Below are 26,816 nucleotides of genomic sequence, written 5' to 3'. Positions count from 1 at the left end.
ACACTAAAGAGGAAAAGGTAGGAAGATGATGGCCTCCCAGGCTTTAAATGAATATGTGAATTAGCATTGGGAAGTAAACAAGACTGTTTTCTCTCAGACTTTCCTCCTGAAATGGTGGGCCTGCACTTCACAATTGTGCAAGTCAATAGTTGAGCGTAGTTTGTCTGTGGCAAGTATCATAACATAAAGAAAAACATCTACACCGGTTAGGCAAGGGCTTTACGAACCTCAGTGGATTTGTGGTGGGCGATGTTGGTGGCGGGTCCCGACCCTGCTGCTGGCTCCAGCCCGCTCTGTGAAAATAATTTCCCTTGATTGGGCTTATTAAGCCCATCCAGCACGTTTCCCAGCCAATTAAAGGATGCGGGTCCGGTGACATCATTTGATGCCAGTTTCCTTAAAGGGACTTTATCTTGACATTTGTGCTATCAGTGTTCTACAGCATTTAGGTGTTGTAAACACTGACAAACACTGCACAGAAGTGCAGGGCTGCACCCAAGTTCTCCCATGACTCCCTCCATATGCTTATGGAGGGAGCCACAGTGCACAGGAAGGTTCTTTTCCCTTCCCATGGACAAAATAGACCTTCCGAGGAGATCAACACAGCCTGGTTGCACATTGTACTGGAGAGCATAAGCAGGGATGTGGTCAGGAGGACCTGGATGCAGTGGAGCAAATCTTTCAATGATCTCAGTAGGTCCCGAAATATTAGTGCAAAGTCACACTCAACCTCATCCTGCTGTGTCTCTCATCACGTCCCCATCACTCTGCCTTCCCTACCCACTCCTACACATCCTTACTCACACCAACTTACCTCACACTTCCACCCATCCCTCTCTATCTTCATTATCACATCCCCATCTCACTAGCCACCCCTCACATTCACCATCATCTGGTGCAATTATACCAACTAACAACACACAAGAGTAGACCATTGGGTGTTTTATGCAATGTTCATGTAAAGTTTCTGTTAATGTGGTGTCAAACATTGAAACCTTTATTTTCAACACTTTACATTCTTGGACAAATTTGTGTAAACCTTTAGAAGTGGCTTAGTAGTGAATGGAAAATTCACAGGGAGGCGGGTTCAGAGCGGGCTTCTGTTCTACTGTCAATCACGGCCATTTTGACAGCGGGCCCACCTCCAAACTCGCACTCGAAGGGTTAGTAAGATTCCGGCCCAGAGTTCTGTACCTACATCCCCCACTAACGGCAGAAATGTACTAAGGACGTGGGGTTCTGTACAGTAATACACATCAATTAAATGTTGCCACTAATTAAAAGATCACGCTGCCTCTGCCTGCTTTGTACAGACCACAGCATCTCAGCGCGCACTCGTGTAGGTGAGTTACAGGCACATTTCAGGTTAACAGTGAGCATGCAGCTATGATGCCAGCCAGCACAAGATAAATGTCCTAGTGCAGCAGTTCAGGGAAGAAGCCATTGATTGATTGCTGCTGCTGCCACTGTCCTTTTTCCTCAGGGGAAGATGCTGTTGTTCCTTCTCTGCTATTGGTGCCTTCTGCACATCCGAAAACTGGATGTCGATGGTAATCAATGATATCGGCATGCAACATGCTGCACACCATCGCAACCTTGCCCACCTTTTGAGCAACTTATATGAGTAGTTCAGTCACTTGAAATGTTGCCTGAGCATAGCAAGCGCCTCCTCAATCAGCATGCTGCTATCTTCATGGGCAGCACTGTGGCGAACATTAGCCCTGGTGCCTGGACTGCACAGAGCTATGGGTGCAATACATAAATCACATCTCCCAGCAACCAGTCATCGAGTATGCATTTCCCATAGAAGAACTCCAAAAGGTTGGAGTGGAGTGGCATGCATAAATTAATGTCAGTTCTCACAGGGCAATGGGCTTTAATGTCGGCTGACCTAATTGACTCCCAGTTAAGCAATGCCTCGATTTCAAAATTCTCATCCTTGTTTACAAATCCCTCCATGGCCTCGCCCCTCTCCATCTCTGTAATCTCCTCCAGCCTCACAATCCTCCCGAGATATCTGCGTTCCTCAAATTCTACTCTCCTGATTGTCCCTGATTATAATCACTCAACCATCGGTGGCCGTGCCTTCAGCTGCCTGGGCCCTAAGCTCTGGAACTCCCTCCCTAAACCTCTCCGTCTCTCTATCTCTCTCTTTCCTCCTTTAAGGCGCTCCTTAAAACATACGTTTTTGACCAAGCTTTTGGTCACCTGCCCTAATTTCTTCATACAGTATATGTATGGCTTGGCGTTCACATTTTGTTTTGTCTTATAACACTCCTGTGAAGCGCCTTGCGACGGTTTACTACGTTAAAGGTGCTTAATAAATACAAGTTGTTGTTGTTGTTAATGTGCATTTCACATACCATCAGCAAATTAAGGAATTCAAATTCAAAAATTTTTACATTTTTTAAATTTTACGTTTTTGAATTTGAGTGATGTTTCCCACAGTGGCCAGAAAGGGGATCAGAATTGATGAATTAACCCATTGGGATGGCAGGAAAGCCACAATGGATGTTGTGTTTTCTTTTTTGCAGGAATGTTGATGGAGCAGCGTGCGGTGGCCCGGCCCGGAAATCAGCGCAGTCCCGGCCTGCAAGACCATCAGCATATCACTGCAGGCAGCATGCGTGCTGCTGCAGGAGGGCGACGGCTGATTGCAGTGCGGGCAGGTACAGCAAGAGTGGCGAGGTCGGGGCGAAGGAGCAGCAAGAGTTTGTAGAGGGATGTGATCCAGGAGAGGCGTGAGTCTGGGGCCAGAAGAGGCTAGGGCCCAGGGGCAGCACGGACCAGCCCACACTGCGATATGTGTGCGCACTAGTTCCATGCAGCAGAGCTGGTCTCCAGTCGTCTTGGTTAACCCTTGCCACTGGACCAAGACCTAGCTCTGTCAAGCCTGTGTGGTGGCTGGTGTGCAATGGTCATCACGTGTTAAAAAATCCATGCACAGGCATCTTCCACCCTTCAACATGTAGTTCAGGATCTGGAATATTAGGTCCTTCATTGAAACACCTGTGAATTCATCCCTTTTCGGCGTGGAAGCAAATCATCCTTGTTTCGTAGGACTGCCTATGATGATTAAGGAACTGAAAGCTCTTTAAATCTCAATGCAGGATAGTGTTCAAAACATGGATAATCAATTAATCTCTAAACCCACATAAGTTGGAAGAAACCCTGTTCCCTTTGGGATTAGAGTGCTACTTTATGCCGAAGTGCATCAGTCACCTGTTTTATAAAAAAAGAAAAGAAAGACTGGCATTTATAAAGTGCTTTTCACGACCACCGGACATCTGAAAGCACTTTACAGCCAATGAAGTACTTTTGGAGTGGATAGTCACTGTTGTAATATGGGCAACACAGCAACTGTTAGGGCTCTATGCACCTTAAAACATCTCATTGCTGTGGTGTCTCCTGTTTGGGCCTGAAAGATACTATTGGCAAACAAACTGACTGTGAGAGGGAGGGTGGTGCTGACTGATGCTTGTACCACAGGTTGGCAAACACCACCCTAAATATCATAGAATCATACAGCACAAAAGGAGGTCATTCGGCCGATCGTGCCTGTGACGGCTCTTTAATAAAGCTATCCAATTAGTTCCAAGCCCCTGCTCTTTCCGCATAGCTCTGCAAATGTCTCCTTTCAGAGTATTTATCCAGTTCCCTTTTTAAAGTTACTTATTGAATCTGCTTCCACCATCCTTTCTGGCAGTGCATTCTAGATCGTAACAATTCTCTTCTTTTCCCAAATTTTCGCCAATTATCTTAAATCTGTGCCCTCTGGTTACCGACCCTCCTGCCAGTGGAAGCATTTTCTCCCTATCTACTCTATCAAAACCCCTCATAATTTTGAACATCTCTATTAAATCTCCTCTTAACCTTCTCTGCCCTAAGAGAACAATCCCAGTTTCTCTAGTCTATCTGCATAACGGAAGTTCCTCATCCCCAGCAGCATTCTGGTAAATCTCATCTATACCCTCTCCCAGACCTTGACATCCTTCCTAAAAGGTGGTTCCCCAGAATTGGACACAATACTCCAGCTGAGGCCTTACCAGTTAGTTATAAAGGTTTACCATAACTTCCTTGCTTTGTATAAAGCCAAGGATACCGAATACCTTTTTAACAACTTATCCCCTAGCTTTATATATACTGCTCCGCCATTGTACACGAGTAACTGCTTCTTAATCTGTACCCATGGCCCAGGAATAATTAATATGGATGGGCATGAGCATGGATGAAGCCTTTGTTCCCACCCTATCCTCTATCTCCTAACGGAGATACAACGGCCAGGAATTTCCACTACAGCATTCCCAGACCATTGCACAATCCCAATCCATGATTTACCAAGTCGGAGCTTTGAAGTGGAAATCCCAGCCAATAACTCCAATTCAGGTGAGGGACAGATGAGAAGTCACTGCACCCTGAAGGACAGAGCTCCAATCAGTAGTAGGAGCTATTAACACGCCATTAGTAGACATTATGAAATAGTGGAGACTAAAATAATACCAGGATATATTCTTGTAGATAGAAACATAGAAACATAGAAAATAGGTGCAGGAGTAGGCCATTCAGCCCTTTGAGCCTGCACCGCCATTCAATAAGATCATGGCTGATCATTCCCTCGGTACCCCTTTCCTGCTTTCTCTCCATACTTCTTGATCCCCTTAGCCGTAAGGGCCATATCTAACTCCCTCTTGAATATATCCAATGAACTGGCATCAACAACTCTCCGCGGCAGGGAATTCCACACGTTAACAACTCTCTGAGTGAAGAAGTTTCTCCTCATCTCAGTCCTAAATGGTCAACCCCTCATCCTAAGACTATGTTCCCTGGTTCTGGACTTCCCCAATATCAGGAACATTCTTCCCGCATCTAACCTGTCCAGTCCCGTCAGAATCTTATACATTTCTATGAGATCCCCTCTCATCCTTCTAAACTCCAGTGAATAAAGGCCCAGTTGATCCACTCTCTCCTCATATGACAGTCCAGCCATCCCTGGAATCAGTCTGGTGAAGCTTCACTGCACTCCCTCAATAGCAAGAACATCCTTCCTCAGATTAGGAGACCAAAACTGTACACAATATTCCAGGTGAGGTCTCACAAAGGCCCTGTACAACTGTAGTAAGACCTCCCTGCTCCTATACTCAAATCCCCTAGCTATGAAGGCCAACATACCATTTGCCTTATTCACCGCCTGCTGTACCTGCAAGCCCACTTTCAGTGACTGATGAACCATGACACCCAGGTCTCATTGCACCTCCACTTTTCCTAATCTGCCGCTATCCAGATAATATTCTGCCTTCGAGTTTTTGCCCCCAAAATGGATAACCTCACATTTATCCACATTATACTGCATCTGCCATGCATTTGCCCACTCACCTAACCTGTGCAAGTCACCCTGCAGCCTCTTAGCGTCTTCCTCACAGCTCACACCACCAACCAGTTTAGTGTCATCCACAAACTTCGAGATATTACACTCAATTCCTTCATCTAAATCGTTAATGTATATTGTAAAGAGCTGGGTTTCCAGCACTGAGCCCTGCGGCACTCCACTAGTCACTGCCTGCTATTCTGAAAAGGACCCATTTATCCCAACTCTCTGCTTCCTGTCTGCCAACCAGTTCTCTATCCACATCAGTACATTATCCCCAATACCATCCGCTTTGATTTTGCACACCAATCTCTTGTGCGGGACCTTGTCAAAAGCCTTTTGAAAGTCCAAATACACCACATCCACTGGTTCTCCCTTGTCCACTCTGCTAGTTACATCCTCAAAAAATTCCAGAAGATTCGTCAAGCATGATTTCCCTTTCATAAATCCATGCTGACTTGGTTCGATCCTGTCACTGCTTTCCAAATGCGTTGCTATTTCATCCTTAATGATTGATTCCAACATTTTCCCCACTACTGATGTCAGGCTATAATTACCCGTTTTCTCTCTCCCTCCTTTTTTAAAAATTGGGGTTACATTAGCTACCCTTCAGTCCATAGGAACTGATCTAGAGTCGATAGACTGTTGGAAAATGATCACCAATGCATCCACTATTTCTAGGGCCACTTCCTTAAGTACTCTGGGATGCAGACTATCAGGCCCCGGGGATTTATCGTCCTTCAATCCCATCAATTTCCCTAACACAATTTCCTGCTTAATAAGGATATCCTTCAGTTCCTCCTTCTCACTAGACCTATTGTCCTCTAGTACAATCGGAAGGTTATTTGTATCTTCCTTCGTGAAGACAGAACTGAAGTATTTGTTCAATTGGTCTGCCATTTCTTTATTCCCCATTATAAATTCACCTGAATCCGACTGCAAGGGACCTACGTAGATGGAAAACTTGAAGGAGTATTTGAACCACTCAATATTTTAAGTGCTTACTTCCGTTGTTTTCCGCCCCTTTTAATGCCAACCTCCATTGACGGTAGCAGCAGAAACCATAAACCCTGCTTGGTAGCCTGCTGGTTCATGAGGTTACTAAAGCAATGAAGTTTGTTATGGCATGACAGCAAACAGTTTTAAGCCTACAATTCCCCATATCACAAGGGAAAGTTAATATTTGCAACTAATCATTGATGACATTCCCATTGAGTCACCCTCGGCCTCTCCCACCAATGGTTAAGGAGTGCTCAGGTAGTGGGTTCAGCATTCTCCTCTTTCATATTTGGAAACCTGGGATTGGCTTCAGTCCAGACTAATGCAATAAAAATCTCCTCTCTCTACTAGCTGCAAAACTGCTAAGTGAAATGACTTCCAGCATGACTCACGGCGTAAAGCTGCATAGGCTGTGGCCCCAAATTGCCAACCTCACTCAAGGAGGTCACAAGAAATGGACCAATAAATGTAAATGCCATATTGGCACAGAGCAAGTAATCTGAGGTTGGATTGAGACACCTTGTGAGGTAAAAGGGAACTAACTCACAGTAGATTAGACCTGGCAATGCTTGGTGGGGAGAAAAACATTGTCACGGACTTAATGGGCCAAATGACCTGCTTCAGCATAGTAACGAAGAATGAAGCATAAAGTAATTTTATGTTGACAGAGGTTGATTAAAGATACTATTAGAGCATTAGTAAGAGAGGATATAGATAAGGGAAAGCAATCAGCGGAGACTCTATGAGGGAGAAATTTGTGTTGTTTGCGCCTCCCATGGGGCGCATATGATTTTTCGCCCGGGGCGCGGGGCGGAGACAGAAACCAGTTGTGGCACGCTCCTGCCGGTAACACGCCGGACAACATCATCACCCTGCGCAGCCACCCGTTTTCGTCATGTAGCGAAGATTCCGTGAGGCCGCCCCAGGCAATGCCCGCTCCAGCTTCGCAGGTTGCGAACCGGGCCGCACTCCGCTCACGGGGCAGGAATTAAAGGGGAGGTGCGGCATGCACTCTTAAAGAAATGGCCAACTTACCTTGCCTTGTCCAATTCGCGGGGTCCATGCCGCGGAATCACAGACCAGTGCTCCGCTTCTGTGCCGGGCTGCTGCTACGGCACCCCACTCCCCAGTGTTGAAGTGGTGGCCTCTTCTCCCCGATGCAGAGTCGGCAGCGTGTCCGCCCCTTCAACGGAAGAGGAGGGCCCTGTGCTCCTGCCAGCACTACCTGGCGCTCTGCGTACCACTGGAATATTCCCGCGGTTAGCGCCCCAGTCCTGCCCCCAAGAGGAAGTGCAGCACATGGCAGGAAGTCCCGCCTCGCAGCGGTACCGAATTTCGGCCCCTCTGGTTAGAATTGAGAAATAAGGGAGAACTTAAAACTAATGGAAGTTGTCTGGAGCAATAAAGTGGCAGGATGTATTAATTCAGAGATTAGAAAGGCTTGCAGCAAAAGCAGAGTTGTTTTCATGGAATATTTAACTTTTTATATAGATAGGGAAGAGCAGAGTCACCCAAGTCAGAAAGGTAATGATTTTCTTGAATGCATTCAAGATAGTTTTCTGGAACAATATGCTCTCGAACCAACAAGAAGGCAGGCCACACTTTTTAAAATGTATTCGTTCACGAACATGGGCATCGCTGGCAAGGCCAGCATTTATTGCCCATCCCTAATTGCCTTGAGAAGGTGGTGGTGAGCCGCCTTCTTGAACCGCTGCAGTCCATGTGGTGAAAGTACTCCCACAGTGCTGACTTTGTTGTAGCAGTTTGATACAACGGAGTGGCTTGCTAGGCCATTTTAGAAGGCAGTTAAGAGTCAGCCACATTGCTGTGGATCTGGAGTCACATATGGGCCAGACCAGATAAGGACAGCAGATTTCCTTCCCTGAAGGACATTAGTGAACCAGTGGGTTTTTCTGACAATATGGTAGCTTCATGGTCACCATTACTGATACTATTGTTTTGATTCCAGATTTATTTAATTAACTCAATATAAATTCCCCAGCTGCCGCGGTGGGATTTGAACTCACATCTCTGGATTATTAGTCCAGGCCTCTGGATTACTAGGCCAATAACATAACAACTATGCTCCTGTACTCCTCAATGAGTAATGAGCCAGAATTAGTTAATAATCTAATAGTAAGGGAACATTTATCTAACAGTAATCATAATATGAACAAATTCAATGTTAGGTTTGAAAAGGAGAAACATAACACAGTTACTAAGGGCCCAAGTTTCCACAAGAAAAAAAACGGGCGCCCCTCCGAGCTGGGCGCCCGTTTTTCGCGCCTAAAACGGCGCCTAAAAAAATCATCGGTATTCTCCACCTACTTACAGGTCCTCTGGCCCTCGGCGCAGCCAGCACGAGCTGTGGGGGGCGGCGGAGCCAGGTCCCGGCGCTGAAAACAGTGCCTGGACCTCTGCACATGCGCGCTACAGTCGGCACGCAAGTGCAGTAGCTCCAGGCGCCGAACTGTGTGGGAGGGGCCTGAAGCACGCAGCCCCTAGCCCTGGCCGAATGGCCTCACTGGGGCTGCATGAATAAGGCTCCTCCCATGGCCAGCTCCTGCTCCCCGCCCCCGACAAGACCCAACACCCGCTCCCCCACCCCCCCGCCGACCAGACCCGACCCGACCCGACACCCGCTCCGCCCTCCCCCCCGCCGACCAGACCCGACCCGACACCCGCTCCTCCCCCCACCCCCCGCCGACCAGACACCCGCTCCCCCCTCCTCCGCCGACCCGACCCGACACCCGCTCCCGCCCCGACCCGACACCCGCTCCCCACCCCCGCCCCGATCCGAGACCCGAGACCCGCTCCCCCCCTCCCCCGACTGACCCGACCCGACCCGCGCTCCTGTTCCCCGACCCTCTCTCTCCCCCCCGCCGACCCGACCCGACACCCGCTGCCCCCCCCGCCCCGACCCGAGACCCGCTCCCCCCCCCCACTGACCCGACCCGACCCGCGCTCCTGTTCCCTGACCCGACCCGCCCCCCCCACTCTCTCCCTCCCCTCTCTCTCCCCCCCTCTCTCTCTCCCCCCCTCTCTCTCTCCCCCCCTCTCTCTCTCCCTCCCTCCCCTCTCTCTCCCTCCCTCCCCTCTCTCTCTCTCTCTCCCTCCCTCCCCCCCCTCTCTCCCTCCCTCCCCCCCCCTCTCTCTCTCCCTCCCTCCCACCCCCTCTCTCCCTCCCTCCCCCCCCTCTCTCTCTCTCGCTCCCTCTCTCTCTCTCTCTCTCTCCCCCTCCCGCTCAGCGACACGAATGGCTTTCTGCCCCCCCCACCTCCCGCTCAGCGGCACGAACGGCTGCAGAATTCTCCCTGGCTGAAGCACTTTCACACAGGTAGGAAGATGGTTTATTTAATCTTTTCTTGGCTTATAAATGTTTATTCAGGTTGGATTTATTTGTATAATATTTGTAGAAGTATAAATAAGGATTTATTGTCGAATTTAATGAGTTCCCTTCCCCCCCCCCCCCCCCCACCTCGTTCTGGACGCCTAATTTGTAACCTGTGCCTGATTTTTTAATGTGTAGAACAGGTTTTTTCTACAAAAATCTTCACTGGCTCCATTCTACTTTAGTTTGGAGTACCTTTTCACTGTGGAAACTTTCAAATCAGGCGTCAGTGGCCGGACACGCCCCCTTTTGAAGAAAAAATTCTGTTCTAACCTAGAACTGTTCTACCTGACTAGAACTGCACAAAAAAAAATGTGGAGAATTACGATTTCTAAAATAGTCCGTTCTCCACCAGTTGCTCCTAAAAATCAGGCGCGAATCATGTGGAAACTTGGGCCCTAAGATTCTAGATTTTGGTACGGCCAACTTTAACAGGATAAGACAACAGCAAACTGGTCAAAACTGTTATTGGGTAAAACTACAGATGAACAGTGGGAGGTATTCAAACAGAATTTAGCTTAATTCAGGACCAGTATATACCTCTAAGAGGTTCTACTTATCAAATAAAACAGCCATGGTTGACAAAAGAGGTGAGAGATAACTTAAAACAAAAGGAAAGAACATCCAAAAGTGCAAAGAATAGTGTAGATCCGGGGGACTAGGAGATCAGAACAGGAAAGGAAGACAAAAGAACAGTAAGAGCTGCAAAAAAAATACAAAAACAAACTTGCGAAGGAGATCAAGATTAACACAAAAAGTTTTTCCAATTATATTAGTAGGAAAAGGGTAGTCAAGGGTAATGTGGGCCGTTTAAAAACAGATGTGGGTAATATTGCAAATGAAAATAAGGAAATGGCAGACTTGTTAAATAATTACTTGGTGTCAGTCTTTACAGTAGAGCAAGAGAATAATATATCTGATATTCCAGGAAAACTAAGAATGAATCAAGGACTGGAACTCACTCAAGTTAACATTAGCAAGAAAAGAGTATTTGAAAAAATAATGGTACTAAAGACTGACAAATCCCCAGGAGCTGATGGTTTCCACTCCAGGGATTTAAAGGAAGCAGGTGAGGAAATTGTAGATGTTTTAGCCATAATCTTTCAAAGCTCTCTCGATTCAGGAATTGTCCCTTTAGTTTTCAAAATTACAAATATAACTCCATTATTTAAGAAAGGTGAGAGAGAGAGAGACCAGGAAATTATACATCTGTTATGGGTAGTTATTGGAATCCATAATTAGGAACAAAGTGACTGAGCACTTGGAGAAATGTGAGCTGATTAGAGAGAGCCAGCATGGATTTGTAAAGAGTAGGTCATGTCTAACGAACCTAATTGATTTTTTTTAAAGGAAATAACCGAAGTAATAGACAGAGGAATGCCTATAGATGTAGTTTATACTGACTTCCAGAAGGCAATTGATAAGGTTCCACATAAGAGACTGTTAGCTAAAATTAAAGCAAGGGCCTCAAGTATTCACTATATTTATTAATGACTTAGATAACTCAATAGAGAGCCATATATCCAAATTTGCCAAAGATACAAAGATTGAAGTGTAGACGGGAGCATAAAATTACAAAGAGACATTGAGAGATTAAGTAAGTAGGCAAAACTGTGGCTGATGGATTTCAACACAGATATGTGTGAGGTCATCCATTTTGGACCAAAATAGGATAGATGTGAGTATTTTCTAAATGGTGGAAAGCTAGGAGCAGTGGATGTCCTGAGAGATTTAGGGGTTCATGTACACAGATCACTAAAATGTAGTAGTCTGATAGAATTTTAGAATTTATAATGACAGGGCTAGAATATAATAGAGATTTGATAGAGGTGTTCAAAATCATGAGGGGTCCCAACAGAGTAGATAGAGAGAAACTGTTTCCATTTGCAGAAGGGTCGAGAACCAGAGGACACAGATTTAAGGCGATTGGCAGAAGAACCAAAGGTGACATTTTTATGCAGCGAGTGGTTATGATCCGGAATGCGCTGCCTGAAAGGGTGATGGAGACAGATTCAATCATGGCTTTCAAAAGGGAATTGGATAAATACCCGAAGGAAAAAAAAATTGCTACGGGGAAAGGGCGGGGGGGTGGGACTAGCTGAAGTGCTCTTGCAGAGAGCCGGCACGGGCTTGACGGGCCGAATTGCCTCCTTCTGTGCTGTAACCATTCTATGATTCTGTGATTCCGCACCTTAGAAAGGATATATTGGCCTTGGAAGGAGTGCTGTACAGATTCACCAGAATGTTACCAGGGCTCCAAGGGTTAAATTATGAGAAGGGATTACATAAATTCCTCATATTCCCTGGAATATAGAAGGTTATGAAGTGATTTGATCGAGATTTTTAGGATTTTAAAAGGAATTGATAAGGTAGATAGAGAGAATTTTTTTTCCATAGGTGGGGGAGTCAAGGATCTTAAAACCAGAGCCAGGCCCTTCAAGAGAGAAATTAGGAAACACTTCCTCACACAAAGAGTAGTAGAAATATAAAACTCTCTGCCACAAAAAGCATGTGAGCTCAATTAATAATTTTAAATCTGAGATTGATAGATTTTTGCTAGCCAAGTATATTAAAGGATATGGAGCCAAGATGGATGGTTGGAATTTGGATACAGATCAGCCATGATCTTACTGAATGGCATAACGAGCTCTCGGGGCTGAATGACCTCCTCCTGTTCCTAAATGTTTCATTCTACATCTTGAAAAGCACAAAATTCACTAGGAGCTACAAGCGCAGATTACTGACTCAGATTGCCTTCAGATTCTGAAGAATTAATGATGTTGGAGAAAAAAAGAATAAGAGGTATCAAAACAACTTGCACATGCTATGTGTCCCTATGTGAATCAACATGAGTTATATCACAAGTATGGCGCACACTTCTTTTTAAAAACGTGAAGCATTCTCGTCTAATATAAGTAAACACTTCGATGCCATATTGAGATTAGTGTATTATTCAATACTACCCTGGGTGATACAAAATAGATCTCCCTATCTACCACAACAGTGACTGCAATTCTACCATCTCCACAGATCAGTGCAAGCCACTGCTCTCTACCCATTGAACTATAGGAATATGGCAGCCATGTGATATTCCTCTTTAATCATATTTTCTAGGTGGTACTTCACATTTCAGCTATGTTAACTATGCTTGTCTCTGCACTTTTACTTCAGTTCGAGCCTGCTGTTATTTTCACTGAGACCTGACATTGAAATGGCTTCATTTGTGGAGAGAGAAACCAAATCACGGGGCCATCCCGATCTCATCCTATGGCAGTACCTAATGGTGCACTCTGTTCCCAAATTAGAGTTTCTAATCATTTATTCATTTGGTTCTTTGGAACCTTGCTATGTGCAAAATGGCTTGCTGCACTTGCCTACTTTGAGACATTGTGAGGACATGATAAAGTGCTTTAGAAGTGCATGGTTTCTTTTTCAATTTTTTTTCTTTCTTGTGTAATTCCTAGCAGGAAGGAGTTGGTGTATATATTCAAACACCCATTGGCCAACATTGGCGCTTCCAGATAAAATGGTTTTGTGCTCAATAAAATGCCAGTGGGTTTTTTTTATTCATTCACAGGATATGGACATCGCTGACAAGCCCTGCATTTATTGCCCATCCCTAATTGCGCTCGAGAAGGTGGTGGTGAGCACCTTCTTGAATACAACGTAGTTGCCTGCTGGGTCATTTCAGAGGGCAGTTAAGAGTCAACCACATTGCTGTGAGTCTGGAGTCACATTTAGGCCAGGCTGGGTAAGGACGGCAGATTTCCTTCCCTGAAGGACATTAGTGAACCAGATGGGTTTTTAACAACAACCCTTTTTATTCCAGATTTATTTAATTAATTAAATTTAAATTCCCCAGCTGCCGTGGGATTTGAACTCATGTCACTGGATCATTAGCCCAGGTCTCCACTAGTTCAGTGATTACGAGTGCAGTAACATAACCATTACCAGACCCCCAAGGACAATCAGATACAATTTCACCTCCACTATCCGGGCAGTACTCGTAGCTCAGTGGGTAGCACTCTCACCTCCAAGTTGGAAGGTTGTGAGTTCAAGTCCCACTCTTGGGATTTGGGCACGTAACCCAGGCTGATACAAAAGTGAGGTACGGAGTGAGCATTGTACTGTTTGAACCGGATGAGATGGTAAATCTCTTGCGTGGATATAAAAGATCCCACAGCACTATACAAAGAAGAGCAGAGAAGTTCTTGCAAATGTCCTGGCCAATATTTATCCATCAACCACCATCACTAAAACAGATGACCTAGTCATTATCACATTGCTGTTTGTGGGAGCTTGTTGTGCGCAAATTGACTGCTGCGTTTCATACGTTACAACAGTGACCACACTGCAAAAGTATTTCATTGGTTGTAAAGCACTTTGGGACATCCTGAAAGGTGTTATACAAATGCAAGTCTTTCTTTATTATAGAACCCATCGGATTTCAATCCCATTGAAATCAAAGAAATGCTAATTAGGCAGGTTGCACAACAAGCCAGGTGGTGAGGGTGAAATTTAAACCCAATATCCTCCAAGAGGGGCAGAAAGTGACCTATCACCCTTGTGCAGTGAGAGATTAGGTCCCTCCCCACTGCCAGAATCATGTTGCCTATTTTCGTGGCACTGCAGTGATAACAAAAGTTGCAGGAAAGGTCACTATTTAAATGCAGACTTTCCCCAGAGAAATCAAATAGAATGGTTTGTTAAAGCCTTAAATATTTTAAAGTGTAGACAAGAATTATTCAAGAAAGGCCAGCTCTGACGCATGTAGAATATATAATTATTTTTATTTCTCTGAATCAACGGCACCGAAACAATTATTAGTCTTTGGCTCCTCGTCAAACATTCACCTTCAGGAAAATCATTCAGAACAAGACAAACTCAACGGTAACGCTCACCGCAGCTGTGAGCTACTAGTGCCACATCTTACAAAACAAAACTATTACCATAAAACAAGAAACTAAAGTCACAGAGAATTTTTATGATTACTTAACCTCACCAGTTAAGTACTGTTTAACGAGGCATGAAATTGCAGCCCAGGATATCCTTTATTTTAATAACGTTTCCAAAATGACAAGCCTACATAATCTTTAACATGTAGCAGGTACCGTGACTTCTGTGTTTTTCAAAAGAAACATATTCCGAATGTCTTGAAAAATATTAAAGGGACAAATGATTGTCAGTAATGTTATGTTGCAAATACTTGACATGATCGTATCTGTATTATTTTAACAGAGGTGTTAATGCCGCTGTTAAAATAGTGGTGAGAAGAGCTTGGTATTAGTACATTAAGCATCTGTACAATATCACTGACTGTAATTTCTACTCTACAAATCCCATTCTTTTTCCAGAGTGCCTGACTCTGTTATCCAGATTGAGTTGGTGTGTATGTGGCAAAACGTTTTGAAACCCCACATCGTAGATCATGCTGTGAAAGAGTACTTTTTGTACTAACTTTGAGATGTCCAGTGATTGCTATATAAATGCAAGTCTTTTTTTAACATTTTGTGGCCATTGGAGCACACCTCTCTCTATGTTACCTTGAAGGATGTGTGAAAGTATCACTGTTACAGAGAGAAGTGTGCCATGTATTACTGTGTCACAGTGAAGGGTGGACGCTAATCTCTATGTTATGGTGAAGGGTGTATACTAATTTCTATGTTACAGTGAAGAGTGTACAGTAATCACTGTATTACAGATAGCGGTGTGCCATGTATCATTGTATTACAGAGACTGATGTAATGTTTCACCTTAATTAAAATGTTTATCTTTTTTAAACTGGAACCACTGATCTCAGACCAGTATCTGCAGAGTGTAGATGGAGACGTGAGTTGCATTACTAGCTGCCAATTGCATTGAACATAGGAACATAGGAACAGGAGTAGGCCATTTAGCCCCTCGAGCTTGTTCCACCATTCAATGAGATTGTGGCTGATCTGTCACCTGATGCCTTTGGCCTTTGGCCTTTGGCCCATATCCCTTAATACTTTTGGCTGGTAAAAAATCTATCAATCTCATATTTTAAGTTAACAAATAATCTATCAAATGCCATTTGCGGACTAAAGTTCCAAAATTCGACCATCCTTTGTGTGTAGAAGTGTTTCCTAATTTCACTTCTGAAAGGTCTGGCTCTAATCTTTAGACTATGCCCTCTCGTCCTAGACTCACCAACCAGCATAAATAGTTTCTTTCTATGTACCCTATCTGTTCCTCTTAATATCTTGAAAACTTCAATCAAATCACCCCTTAACCTTCTAAATTCTAGGGAATACAACCCTAATTTGTATAATCTCTCCTCATAACTTAACCCTTGGAGTCCGGGTATCATTTTATTAAGCTGATGCTACACTCCCTCCAAGGCTAATATATCCTTCCTACGCTGTGGTGCCCAGAACTGCTCACAGTACCCCAGGTGTGGTCTAACCAGCGCTTAGTATAGCTGCAGCATAACTTCTACCCCCTTGTATTCTAATCCACTAGATTTAAAGGCTAGCATTCTGTTATGTCTGTAATGCACTTATAAATGACTCCACGAGGCAATGTGTGTACTCAAACTGTGGTGACCTTGGTCCTTTATTCGTAACTCCATAGTGAGGCACAAGCCTGGTGAGCAGCCTTTTATACTGGGCCCTGCACACTTATGCAGGTGACCCTCAGGTCTCCCACCACAGTGCTCTCTGGTGGACAGCCTCTGCCACAGAGGCAGGAAACTCCAGTCTCCACCAGTTGCATTCTCTAGTGGTGCCAGCTTAGTATATACACAGTGTAAACCTTATTGATAGTACATCAGGGAACAAGTCTCCATCTTATGCAACTATACAGTGACTACATAGAGAGTATAGCTATAGTCTGCATGTATAACATCACTCTCCCCAAGTCCTTTGTGCCGATTACCTTTACACTATGTGCTCTGGCTTAGCTCTCCCCAGACTTAAGTGCCAATAGCCCTTGCACCTTGGCTGTGCTTTGGCTTGGCTCTCTCCCTGTTAACCCCCAAGTCCTTTTGCCACAACGTTGGGTAGTGGTTACCAGATTGGATGGTTCGATGATGCAGTGGAGGTTCCAGTGGATTCTGGGTGTGATTCATGTGTGTGTCCATGGCTACCTACTTACATTCGTTACATTTTGCAGTCGTGTGCCAGGATTGGGTAGATTGCATTCATGGTTCAGTCATGGTAAATACTGAGGTAGCAGTACAGGTATGCGAGGATGCAGGTTCCAGAGCAACCGGACGGGGTCCTAGTCGTCTGATAACAGCGCTGCGCCCCCTGCTAGCGGGGTGGGCTTGGTTCGCTCACCTAGCCAGGACTCTGGGACTTTGCTATTGCCTTGTGGTGGGCAGAGCAACAGATGTGTGTGTCCTCCCTGTCCTCCTTTGAGGGCTGCAGAATCTTCTGCCTGCTCTCTAACGGTGTTGGGAACCTGGCTGTTCCAGGTGCTGTTTGGGGAACTCGTTGGTTCTGACCTTTTGTTCCCGGACATGGCCGAGGTAGCGACTGGGTCAGGGGCTGCGCTGTCTCCACTCAGGTGGTGGGCAATGGCGGCCGACTGCACGGATTGGCGCCGTTTTCGTTTCCAGGTCCATGGCGAATAGAGCCTGCAATGTGGGATAGACCTGGGGCAGAGTATCAGGATCAGTGCCTTCACCCTCCTGAGGTCGCTGGCCTATAACTTGTGGGGACACCTGGGGCAGGGCATCAGGATCAGTGCCTTTACCCTCCTGAATTCACTCGCTTGCTACTTTTGGGGACACTCTATTCCAAACATCTCGCAACAACATTTTGTTCACAATCTTAATTGGTTTGTTACATTGCTTGCCATGCATACAATGTCTCTTTAAGTTCAGTTGGTTGCAGGTCTCCTTTAAGAGAACCCTGCTGGCTTTACCCCAATCAAATTCTTTGTTAGACACCATGTGTTGGTCCCTCAGCATTGTAGCTCGTGATGTGGCCACGGCCATCTTTTTTTTCAGCCACGCTGCACCTCGCTGCAGCAGGGACGCCATCTTGCCTCTGTCCTCGAGGTCGACTGCCTTGATCCTTCTCTCTTGTGATTCTGCCACAAAAGCTGGAAGAGTGCCTATGAATTCAATCTTCCTCCCCACGAGTCCTGCCACTGGAGCCGGGAAGGTACTTTTAGGTCGTTCCGGTCGGATCATTGCCATGCAATTGTGATGGACGGTCTGTGCCTCAGGTGCTGTGCTCGTCTGTTCTTTGGTGCCTGGCCCAAGTGAAGGTGAGGTTTTGCTCTGTCTCTGAGCATGGGAGACATCGATTGCTGGAGTGAAGTGTTCTTCCCATTTCCACTGGATCTTCCCCATCCACCTTCTTCCGAGTAGAATTGGACCATCACCTGCAACAAGAATTAACTTGTGCGCCACGCCATTATGGATTACACTCACATCTGCACTACCAAGGACTGGGATCAGCTCCTTGGTGTAGGAGTGTAACTTTTCCTGTATTGGAATCAGCTCGGGTTGTTTTTTGTTACATAGCCTCTCAAAGGCATCCTGGCTCATCACTGACTGCCTTGTTCCCGTGTCCACTTCCATGAAGAATGGAACGCCATTTATCTCGACTTCCATCTTCACTGGAGGACAATTGGTGGTGCAGGTATACACTCTATACACTTCTTCTTGGGGCTGAGCTGCCTCTCTGGCCAAGTCATCATGCTCCCCGCTGGATTCAAAGTCATCTACCGATTCCTCTGCTAGGCGGTGAGTCGTATTTCTTTTACACATATGCTGGAGGTGGCCCTTCGTGTTACAAGCTTTGCATACGTACTCAGCAAACCGACACTGGTAAGCCCTATGGTTTCCTCCACAACACCAGCATGGTGCTACTCGATTAGCACCCCTCAGCGGACTTGGAGTTCTGGAACCCTGAGGTCTGTGCTCTCTGCCCTGGGCAGAGCCATGTTCTACAGTCTTGCTAGTGAAAGGCACCATTCTGTGTACAGTACTTGCCGGGTTTGAGTCCACAGGATGAATAATTTGCTTGGTGCTGCAGGTCGAGGTCATGAATACCTGACTGATGCTGATAGTCTTCTGCAGGTTGACTGTGATGCATGCCAAAATCACACAGTGCCGCAAGTCTCCTGAGGTCATCAGAATATTTTGCAATCTTCTGGCCCTCAGGACTGCGGTGAGTGTAGAATCTGTGTCTGGCCATGAGGATGCTCTGTTTTGATTTTAATTGGTCGTGAATTAGTTCAGTCAGCTCATCGTATGTCTTATCCTTGGCCTTCGTGGGTGCTAGCTAGTCCCTGACGAGGCGGTAGACCTCGGGCCCACAATGGTCAACAGTATAGCCTTGCGCTTCTCCGCCAATGTGTCCGTCTCCCCTGCCAGGTCGTTTGCCACGAAATATTGCTCGCGTCTTTCTGTGAAGGCATCCCAATCATCACTCTCTGCGAAGTCTTTTAGTGTGCCAAAGTTAATCGAGTGAAAGTCCGTATTCACAATGCCAGTTGTTATGTCTGTAATGCACATGAATGACTCCACGAGGCAATGTGTTGTACTCAGACTGTAGTGACCTTGGTCCTTTATTCATAACTCCAGAGTGAAGCACAAGCCTGGTGGGCAGCCTTTTATACTGGGCCTTGCACACCTATGCAGGTGACCCTCAGGTCTCCCACCGCAGTGCCCTCTGGTCGACAGCCTCTGCCACAGGGGCAGGAAACCCCGGTCTCTACCAGTTACACCCTCTAGTGGTGCCAGCATAGTATATACACAGTGTAAACCTTATTGATAATACATCAGGTAACAAATCTCCATCTTATGCAACGATACAGTGACTACACAATCTGCATATATAACACATTCCATTGGATTTGTTGATTATTTTCTGTACCTGTTCATGACTTTTTAATGATCCATGTACCTGGACCCTCAAGTCTCTTTGAATCTCCACTGTTTTTAGCTTTTCACCATTTAGAAAGTACCCTGTTCTATCTTTTTTAGGTCCAAAATGGATGATCTCATATTTGCTTACATTAAAGTCCATTTGCCACAATTTTGCTCATTTATTTAATCTATCAATATCTCTTTGTAATTTGATGCTTTCATCAAAAATGCTTGCATCTATCTTTTTTGTGTCATCGGCAAATTTGGATATGTGGCTTTCTATGCTATCATCTAAATTGTTAATAAAATACAGTGAATAGTTAAGGCCCCAACACAGAGCCCTGCAGGACATCACTAGTCACATCCTGCCAATTTGAGTACCTACCCATTATCCCTACTCTCAGTCTCCAGCTGCTCCACCAGGTCTATAATTTTTCTTCAATTCCTTGGGCTTCAACCTTCGTTAACAATCTCTTATGAGGGACTTTGTAAAATGCTTTCTGGAAGTCCATATAAATAACATCCATGGACATTCCCCTGTCCACTACTTCAGTTACCTCTTCAAAAAATTCAATCAGGCTTGTGAGGCATGACCTACCTTTCACAAATCGATGCTGGCTCGCTCTGATCAGCTGAAAATGTTCAAGGTGTTCAATCACCCAATCCTTAATTATAGACTCTAGCAATTTCCTGGCAACAGATGTTAGGCTAACTGGTCTATAATTCCCTGGTTTCCCTCTCTCGCTATTCTTAAATAGCAGAGTGATATGCGCAATGTTCCAGTCTAAAGAGACTTCCTGAATTTAGCAACAAAGAGCCCTATTTATTACAGGAACACCACCACCTCCAAATTCCCCTCCAAGTCGTACACCATCCTGACTTGGAGATATATCGTCATTCCTTCATCGTCGTTGGGTCAGAATCCTGGAACTCCCTCCCTAACAGCACTGTGGGAGTACATTCACCATACGGACTGCAGCGGTTCAAGAAGCAGCTCAGCACCACCTTCTCAAGGGCAATTAGGGATGGGCAATAAATGCTGGCCTTGCCAGCAACACCCCTATCCCATGAATGAATTTTTAAAGAACAAGATGGATGTGCAGTACTCCATTTTCTAGGCAACTAACTTTTAATTTTGGAAGAAATCAAGCTGCAGTATTTCACCTTCTATTAACATTGAAAAATAAGTTTAGAAATGCCCAGAAAGTTCATTGGATTGCTTCGGCACTTCGACAATGCACTGCCTGAAAGGATGCTGGAAGCATATTCAATAAGTAACATTCAAAAACTGGATAAATACTTGAAGGGAAAGAATTTATAGAGCTATGGGAAAGAGATGGGAATGCAACTAATTGGACAGCTCTAGCAAGGAGCCAATGCAGGTACGATGGGCTGAATGACCTCCTTCTGTGCCTTATCATTCTACAATTCTATGTTAAAATGTGGGTTCACATTGGGCAGGAGTTATAGGGTGGATTTGAAGTGTGAGATGATGCCAATGATAACAATAACTTGCATTTATATAGCACCTTAATGTAGGGAAATATCCCAAGGCACTTCACAGGAACGTAATCAGCCGGGGTGGAGGATGGAATCGGCGGCTAGGGAATAGAGTTTGCAGCAAACCTTGGTCTTCCCAATATTTTGTTGGAAGAAATTGCAGCTCATCCAGGACTGGATGTGGGACAAGCAGTCTGACAACACACTGGCAGTGGAGGGGTTGAGAGAGGTGGTTGTGAGGTAGACATTAAACTGCCCCCATTTCCCCCCTCAGACAGATTTAAAAGATCCTGTGGTACAATTTTGAAGAAGAGCAGGGGAGTGCTCCCTGTGTCCTCTCCAACATTTAGCCCTCAGCCAACATCACTAAAATAGACGATCTGCTCATTTATTTCATTGCTGCTTGTGGGAGCTTGCTATGCGTAAATTGGCCGCATCATTTCCCTACATTGCAACACTTCACAAGTATTTTGTTGGCTGTGAAGAGCTTTGGGGTGCCTGAGGTTGTGATAGATGCTATATAAATGCAATCCTTTACTTTTTCTTTACTACCATTAATGTGTTAATACACACTCCAAATTGCTTTGCATCACGATAGCAAGGTCAGTATAAATGCCCCTTAGTAATCTGGGAGCAATACGGTGGAGGAGGATTTCCTGGAGTGCATAAGGGATGGTTTTCTAGACCAATATGTCGAGGAACCAACTAGGGGGGAGGCCATCTTAGACTGGGTGTTGTGTAATGAGAGAGGATTAATTAGCAATCTCATTGTGCGAGGCCCCTTGGGGAAGAGTGACCATAATATGGTGGAATTCTGCAATAGGATGGAGAATGAAACAGTTAATTCAGAGACCATGGTCCAGAACTTAAAGAAGGGTAACTTTGAAGGTATGAGGCGTGAATTGGCTCGGATAGATTGGCGAATGATACTTAGGGGGTTGACTGTGGATGGGCAATGGCAGACATTTAGAGACCGCATGGATGAATTACAACAATTGTACATTCCTGTCTGCCGTAAAAATAAAAAAGGGAAGGTGGCTCAACCGTGGCTATCTAGGGAAATCAGGGATAGTATTAAAGCCAAGGAAGTGGCATACAAATTGGCCAGAAATAGCAGCGAACCCGGGGACTGGGAGAAATTTAGAACTCAGCAGAGGAGGACAAAGGGTTTGATTAGGGCAGGGAAAATGGAGTACGAGAAGAAGCTTGCAGGGAACATTAAGGCGGATTGCAAAAGTTTCTATAGGTATGTAAAGAGAAAAAGGTTAGTAAAGACAAACGTAGGTCCCCTGCAGTCAGAATCAGGGGAAGTCATAACGGGGAACAAAGAAATGGCAGACCAATTGAACAAGTACTTTGGTTCAGTATTCACTAAGGAGGACACAAACAACCTTCCAGATATAAAAGGGGTCAGAGGGTCTAGTAAGGAAGGGGAACTGAGGGAAATCTTTATTAATCGGGAAATTGTGTTGGGGAAATTGATGGGATTGAAGGCCGATAAATCCCCAGGGCCTGATGGACTGCATCCCAGAGTACTTAAGGAGGTGGCCTTGGAAATAGCGGATGCATTGACAGTCATTTTCCAACATTCCATTGACTCTGGATCAGTTCCTATCGAGTGGAGGGTAGCCAATGTAACCCCACTTTTTAAAAAAGGAGGGAGAGAGAAAACAGGGAATTATAGACCGGTCAGCCTGACCTCCGTAGTGGGTAAAATGATGGAATCAATTATTAAGAATGTCAAAGCAGCGCATTTGGAAAATGGTGACATGATAGGTCCAAGTCAGCATGGATTTGTGAAAGGGAAATCATGCTTGACAAATCTTCTGGAATTTTTTGAGGATGTTTCCAGTAAAGTGGACAAAGGAGAACCAGTTGATGTGGTATATTTGGACTTTCAGAAGGCTTTCGACAAGGTCCCACACAAGAGATTAATGTGCAAAGTTAAAGCACATGGGATTTGGGGTAGTGTGCTGACGTGGATTGAGAACTGGTTGTCAGACAGGAAGCAAAGAGTAGGAGTAAACGGGGACTTTTCAGAATGGCAGGCAGTGACTAGTGGGGTGCCGCAAGGTTCTGTGCTGGGGCCCCAGCTGTTTACATTGTACATTAATGATTTAGACGAGGGGATTAAATGCAGTATCTCCAAATTTGCGGATGACACTAAGTTGGGTGGCAGTGTGAGCTGCGAGGAGGATGCTATTAGGCTGCAGAGTGACTTGGATAGGTTAGGTGAGTGGGCAAATGCATGGCAGATGAAGTATAATGTGGATAAATGTGAGGTTATCCACTTTGGTGGTAAAAACAGAGAGACAGACTATTATCTGAATGGTGACAGATTAGGAAAAGGGAAGGTGCAACGAGACCTGGGTGTCATGGTACATCAGTCATTGAAGGTTGGCATGCAGGTACAGCAGGCGGTTAAGAAAGCAAATGGCATGTTGGCCTTCATAGCGAGGGGATTTGAGTACAGGGGCAGAGAGGTGTTGCTACAGTTGTATAGGGCCTTGGTGAGGCCACACCTGGAGTATTGTGTACAGTTTTGGTCTCCTAACTTGAGGAAGGACATTCTTGCTATTGAGGGAGTGCAGCGAAGATTCACCAGACTGATTCCCGGGATGGTGGGACTGACCTATCAAGAAAGACTGGATCAACTTGGCTTGTATTCACTGGAGTTCAGAAGAATGAGAGGGGACCTCATGGAAACGTTTAAAATTCTGACGGGTTTAGACAGGTTAGATGCAGGAAGAATGTTCCCAATGTTGGGGAAGTCCAGAACCAGGGGTCACAGTCTGAGGATAAGGGGTAAGCCATTTAGGACCGAGATGAGGAGAAACTTCTTCACCCAGAGAGTGGTGAACCTGTGGAATTCTCTACCACAGAAAGTAGTTGAGGCCAATTCACTAAATATATTCAAAAGGGAGTTAGATGAAGTCCTTACTACTCGGGGGATCAAGGGTTATGGCGAGAAAGCAGGAAGGGGGTACTGAAGTTTCATGTTCAGCCATGAACTCATTGAATGGCGGTGCAGGCTAGAAGGGCTGAATGGCCTGCTCCTGCATCTATTTTCTATGTTTCTATGTTTCTGTGGGAGCAGGAAGCCATGGAAGTCAGTTTTACCTTTCTATGATGCAATGTGCAAATTATGTCACACAATCTACAAATTCTCCACAGAGCTGCTGCCAAAGAATTATTATTTTTTTACTGGAATGCTCTCCTGATAGTTCCTAAACTCTTAATTGGATTTCAGATTATCATGCACACTCAGAGAACCCACAGGCAGCTCATCTAATTAGCTACCTATCAATAAATTAGTCTTAACTTTCAATCCCTTCTTCAATTATCATATGTACCTTTCTACACCCACAGATGGAGATTATCCACAGTTCACAGCAGTAATAATCTTTTTTATGAAACTTTTGCTTTCCATAACAGGGTAGCCCCAGCAAGTCCTTGTTCCCTCTTTTTTCCCAGTCTAGTTTGCTTACAGTATTGACATTCCTAGTCCGCTCCCCCCACCGTAATCTTGCGGAAATCTGGAATTCTCTCCCCCAAAAGGCTGTGAATGCTGGGTCAATAGAAAATTTCAAAACTGCTAGGTTTTTGCTAGATAAGGGTACCAAGGGATGTGGAGTAAAGACGGGTAGATGGAGTTCTGCTGCAGATCAGCCATGATCTAATTGAATGGTGGAATGGGCTCGAGGGTTGAATGGCCTATTCCTATGTATGTGGCTAATAATGATGTATACTGTTAAGTGTCTATAACATTGACTTCTCCTTTAAAATATACATGAATAATGGGGGAGAAATTGGAAATGCGGCAGTTTCCAAATTGGCAACCGGCATCTTTTAAGTGCCCAGGGCACCTGCCTAATAGAATATGCTAATCAGGAGCCTAAATGCCTGTTTTAGGACCCTGATGCCAATTTCAGCAAATAACACCGCATGTTACACTCAGTTTTTTTCATGTCTACAGCGACCTAACCAGAGGTCCCTAACGGGACCGCTGGAGGCTGCCAAAGAACAGGTACGTTTAGCGATTTTTTTTTGAATGCGGCTTTATATGGAGCACTCCAGAGCTTCTCCTGGAAATACAGCAATACTGTGGGCTGTTGCCAGCCCGCGCCTGACCCGCCTCCCACCCCCCCATCCCCCCCCCCTCTCCCCACTCTGGTATTACGTAGATGAGACACAACACCCAAGTGCCAGTAAGGTTCGGGCCTTCACCTTCGGGTATTCGTTGCAGACACGTTGCCCACTTCGCGCCCGTTTCCGTCTGACACTAATTTCCCGGCCAAAGCTTTAACTGATGTAATAGTAGACAGTGAATTCTCTTTTCTCTTTACCCTCTGTATATTTTCCTCCCTTCCTGCCATGCCTGTTCACCATTTCAAGATAACAGATGACCTGCCCAGTCATTGGACCTCAACATTAGGAGCAACTTCGAGTCATTTACCCAACTAAATCTTCATTCCTTCCACTTAGTGAAGTACTCCACCTCCCCCACTCATACTCTATTTGTGAATGAGAAACTCGGCATGCAGGAAACTACGGGGATAAGAGGAGGAAGATTGGGTGCAAACAGCATTCTTCCCTTTCAAACAATTGGTCTAACACCTTCAGTGACCAATCAGTACCATGTTGCATTGGAGTAGGTACTACTGTTCTATGCCAGTCATCACCTCAGTTATCTTTTAATGCCAATAATATTCTCAGGAGTGGAATGTTGTGAGGCCCTGCAGCCCCAGAAGGCTGCCTGAAGCCTACCTGTGGTGTGGGGCCTCAGGAAATTCCACCGCATTTATTATTTTGTCTTCAGATAAATCGATATCACCTAATATACAAGATAAAATATAAAAACATGTATCACTCACCTCCCGCCACTCTTTGCTGCCAATCCCTTGAATAAAAAGCACAACAACTGCAAAAGAGAAAGAAAAAGAGTTTAAGATAATTGTGGAATGAGGGGTTAACACTCAGCGCATCAGGGAAGTGGCTATTCAGTATTTTGGCTTTGTTCTCAACAGGACTGAGTTGGTGCACCTAACCAGCACAAAACACAGAATCTGCCTTCATGTAATCATTGTGTGAATGTCCAGGGATGCAGGGCCGGATTAAGGGCCTGATAGGCCTGGGGCAGACTGATCCAAATGGGCCTATAGTTATGTTCATTACATTACGTATGTGATTCTGATTCTGAGTTTGAAAACATAGGCCAGTATATTCAATAATGGAAGCATATATTCTGTATTGAGTACAGAGTATTCTGGTTCTGGTAACATTGCAATACTAGATTCCTATACATATATGCAAATTTCTCTCAACAACATGTGAAATAAAACTTGTTTTTCCTCTCGTATTGTCTATTCTATTCAGCCTATTTAGTGACCTTATATTTTTTTCCAATATTTATTTGGTGGGCCTATGTCCTTTGGTGGGCCAGGGCTGCAGCCCCATCCGCCCCATGGTTAATCCGCCCCCGTGATTAATCCGTCTCTGCAGCGATGGATATTTTCTGAGGGAGAAATAGCTAGATGGCTGTTTGAATCCACTGTCCACTGAGTTAAATGACTGTGTCAGTCTGCCACAGGTACTGAAACCTGTCAACGGAAGGAGCATGGGGCTCCCGAGTGCTCTTGGTTGAAGTGAAGCATATAAAATCCTCAAAGGAGACCAGTCAAAAGAAAGAAAATATTGCTCATCTGATGCAGTCA

At 45.1% G+C, this 26,816-nt stretch overlaps 1 protein-coding gene across 1 annotated transcript in view; it reads right to left on the bottom strand.

Annotated features, from left to right (window-relative positions):
- LOC139276919 (copine-9-like) overlaps positions 1-26,816 on the bottom strand; it is a 615,931-nt gene that overhangs the window by 470,429 nt on the left and 118,686 nt on the right. The window contains exon 3 of the mRNA XM_070894913.1: positions 25,977-26,023. Within this exon, the coding sequence (XP_070751014.1) occupies positions 25,977-26,023 (47 nt within the window). The remainder of the gene's footprint in view (positions 1-25,976; positions 26,024-26,816) is intronic.

Source organism: Pristiophorus japonicus, chromosome 12 (genome assembly GCF_044704955.1).
Source record: "Pristiophorus japonicus isolate sPriJap1 chromosome 12, sPriJap1.hap1, whole genome shotgun sequence".
Taxonomy (NCBI): Eukaryota; Metazoa; Chordata; class Chondrichthyes; family Pristiophoridae; genus Pristiophorus; species Pristiophorus japonicus.
Note: the sequence above shows the minus strand (reverse complement) of the source record. Positions and strands in the feature narration are given on the sequence as shown.